Below are 2,760 nucleotides of genomic sequence, written 5' to 3'. Positions count from 1 at the left end.
GTCATTATATATACAGTGGGTACGGAAAGTATTCAGACCCCCTTCAATTTTTCACTCTTTGTTGTATTGCAGCCATTTGCTAAAATCATTTAAGTTAATTTTTTTTCCTCATTAATGTACTATATATATATATATATATATATATATACACACACACACACACGCACAACATTTTATATTAAAAACTGAAATGCTTATTTATAGTTTTTAATGTTTAGATATAATGTTTATAATATATCTTAATTTTTGCCTGTTTTAAATATATTAAATGCTCAGTGTCACTCCATTAAAATACTTATTGTTTTGTATATATTAAATGTTCATTTTGTATACATTGTAAAGTATCTTTCCTCTGTTACTGGACACATAATATCCAAGTCTCTGATGAATAAATACAGTAATTAATTTAAATTATTTGTGTTGCAAAACTTCTTAAACATGTTTCTGGACAATGTTATTATTATTATTATTATTATTATTTTTACTGAACATTAACATAAAAATGCAAATTTATTCAAATGCAAACATTGAACATTATACAATAAAACAGAGCAAAAAGAGAAAAGCAACTACAAAAATAAATACTGAGATAAATAATTTTGTATAATTATATAAAAATAAGAATAAGGGTAAATAAACAAATAGCTCAAACTTTCAAAGTCTGTGGTTTCTCTACTACAGTCAACAAAATCATAAAGTTGGGTTTTTTATTAGTAAACTTGCACTCATGAATGTGAAGCTTGGTCAAAATGTAAGTACATTTTTGTTTGTTTGTTTGTTTGTTTACATTTGTGGCGGCTGACGTCACATGCGAATGACGTCACAAAGCACCGCGCTCCAGGAAATGCGCACGCCCTGAGCGTCACGACAGAGAGTCTCCGATGGAGGAGGAAACGCGTTTTATAGGGACATTCTCTCATTCACATGCATGCACCGCCGGAGGAACGCGTTCAGCGGAACACTAGAGACAGACAGAGGCACGGAGACCGGAGACCGGAGACGCGCGACTTTCATTTCATTCTTCACTTACCGAAACTCAGAAACGCGTCGCGATGTTTGCTGATTCAAATTAATTTAATTAATTTAAATTATTTGTGGTGCAAAACTTCTTAAACATGTTTCTGGACAATGTTATTATTATTATTATTATTATTTTTACTGAAAATTAACATAAAAATGCAAATTTATTCAAATGCAAACATTGAACATTATACAATAAAACAGAGCAAAAAGAGAAAAGCAACTACAAAAATAAATACTGAGATAAATAATTTTGTATAATTATATAAAAATAAGAATAAGGGTAAATAAACAAATAGCTCAAACTTTCAAAGTCTGTGGTTTCTCTACTACAGTCAACAAAATCATAAAGTTGGGTTTTTTATTAGTAAACTTGCACTCATGAATGTGAAGCTTGGTCAAAATGTAAGTACATTTTTGTTTGTTTGTTTGTTTGTTTACATTTGTGGCGGCTGACGTCACATGCGAATGACGTCACAAAGCACCGCGCTCCAGGAAATGCGCACGCCCTGAGCGTCACGACAGAGAGTCTCCGATGGAGGAGGAAACGCGTTTTATAGGGACATTCTCTCATTCACATGCATGCACCGCCGGAGGAACGCGTTCAGCGGAACACTAGAGACAGACAGAGGCACGGAGACCGGAGACCGGAGACGCGCGACTTTCATTTCATTCTTCACTTACCGAAACTCAGAAACGCGTCGCGATGTTTGCTGATTCAACGACAGGGTGAGTTTAAAACACTTCATTAAAGGAGCTTTATACTGATGATGTGGATGGTTTTAGCTCCGTATTTCAAATGGCATATTATGTCTAGCGCGCGCGCATGTGGTTTATTGCGTCTTCAATATAGTAGTTACATCCGAAATCATATAATAAGCGCAGCATCATCTTTATATCATCTATCTGCACAGTCATTTCTGCGAGTTTTACAGTTAAACTTACAAATAGATAAACCTGTTAAACTGGTTTGACACACTTATATTTCATATCTGACATTCATGATGTTTTACATGAATAAAGCTCTTTTAAGCACCTTAACAGTTGAGACCGTTAGATATAATGCATGATATAAATGCTGAAATGATGAAAAGTCAAGTAATAAGATGTAATCGCACGTGTCTTGTGTGATGCTGGGAAACCCGGTGCTTGTCGCGTGGCCTTCAGCACGTATCACTGCGATCAGATGATGAAGATGATGATGATGATGATGAGAGGAGAGCATCTGTGCATTCTGAAATATTCTGAATATCTTATTCATTTCTGTTTGCTAATATGTAACTGTTTTGCAACTATGCATCATTAACTACATATTTATTATTAGGTATGGTATGCAAGGCTGGCCCAAGCCTTTATGAGGCCCTAAGCAGAATTTTACATGGGGGGCCCTCGGTGCCACCCGCCAATACGACTGATTATTGTCAATGCACACTATAAATCTAACACACCCATTATCAATTGTATTTGTCGTAGCTGTGTTGCTTACATCTGCCTGGCATGTTTTAACCCTTCTATGGTTTTTAATTGTTACAGTAGCAAACCCGCAAGAGTGGTCATGTGTTAATTTAAACTTTAACATCCAAAGTCTTAGTGGCATACTTAATGTGGTGTACTGAAAAGTAGTTAAATAAACCAGCAGACAATGCATTTGTGGAACAGGTGTTATTCTCCCAAGGTTTTTTTTATTTATTCTCCATTTCTGTCACTGATGGAGTTTTGGTTCATTGCCACAGTCGCCTT

At 35.2% G+C, this 2,760-nt stretch overlaps 1 protein-coding gene across 1 annotated transcript in view; it reads left to right on the top strand.

The window, feature by feature from the left end:
- The first annotated feature begins 1,521 nt into the window (after positions 1 to 1,521).
- Positions 1,522 to 2,760, top strand: part of pnp5b (purine nucleoside phosphorylase 5b) — an 18,435-nt gene continuing 17,196 nt past the window's right edge. The window contains exon 1 of the mRNA XM_016480853.1: positions 1,522 to 1,749. Coding sequence (XP_016336339.1) covers positions 1,727 to 1,749 — 23 coding nt within the window. The 5' untranslated portion in view covers positions 1,522 to 1,726. The remainder of the gene's footprint in view (positions 1,750 to 2,760) is intronic.

Source organism: Sinocyclocheilus anshuiensis, unplaced genomic scaffold (genome assembly GCF_001515605.1).
Source record: "Sinocyclocheilus anshuiensis isolate Anshui unplaced genomic scaffold, SAMN03320099.WGS_v1.1 scaffold533, whole genome shotgun sequence".
NCBI classification, from domain to species: Eukaryota; Metazoa; Chordata; class Actinopteri; order Cypriniformes; family Cyprinidae; genus Sinocyclocheilus; species Sinocyclocheilus anshuiensis.
This window is presented reverse-complemented; position numbering and strand designations above follow the sequence as displayed.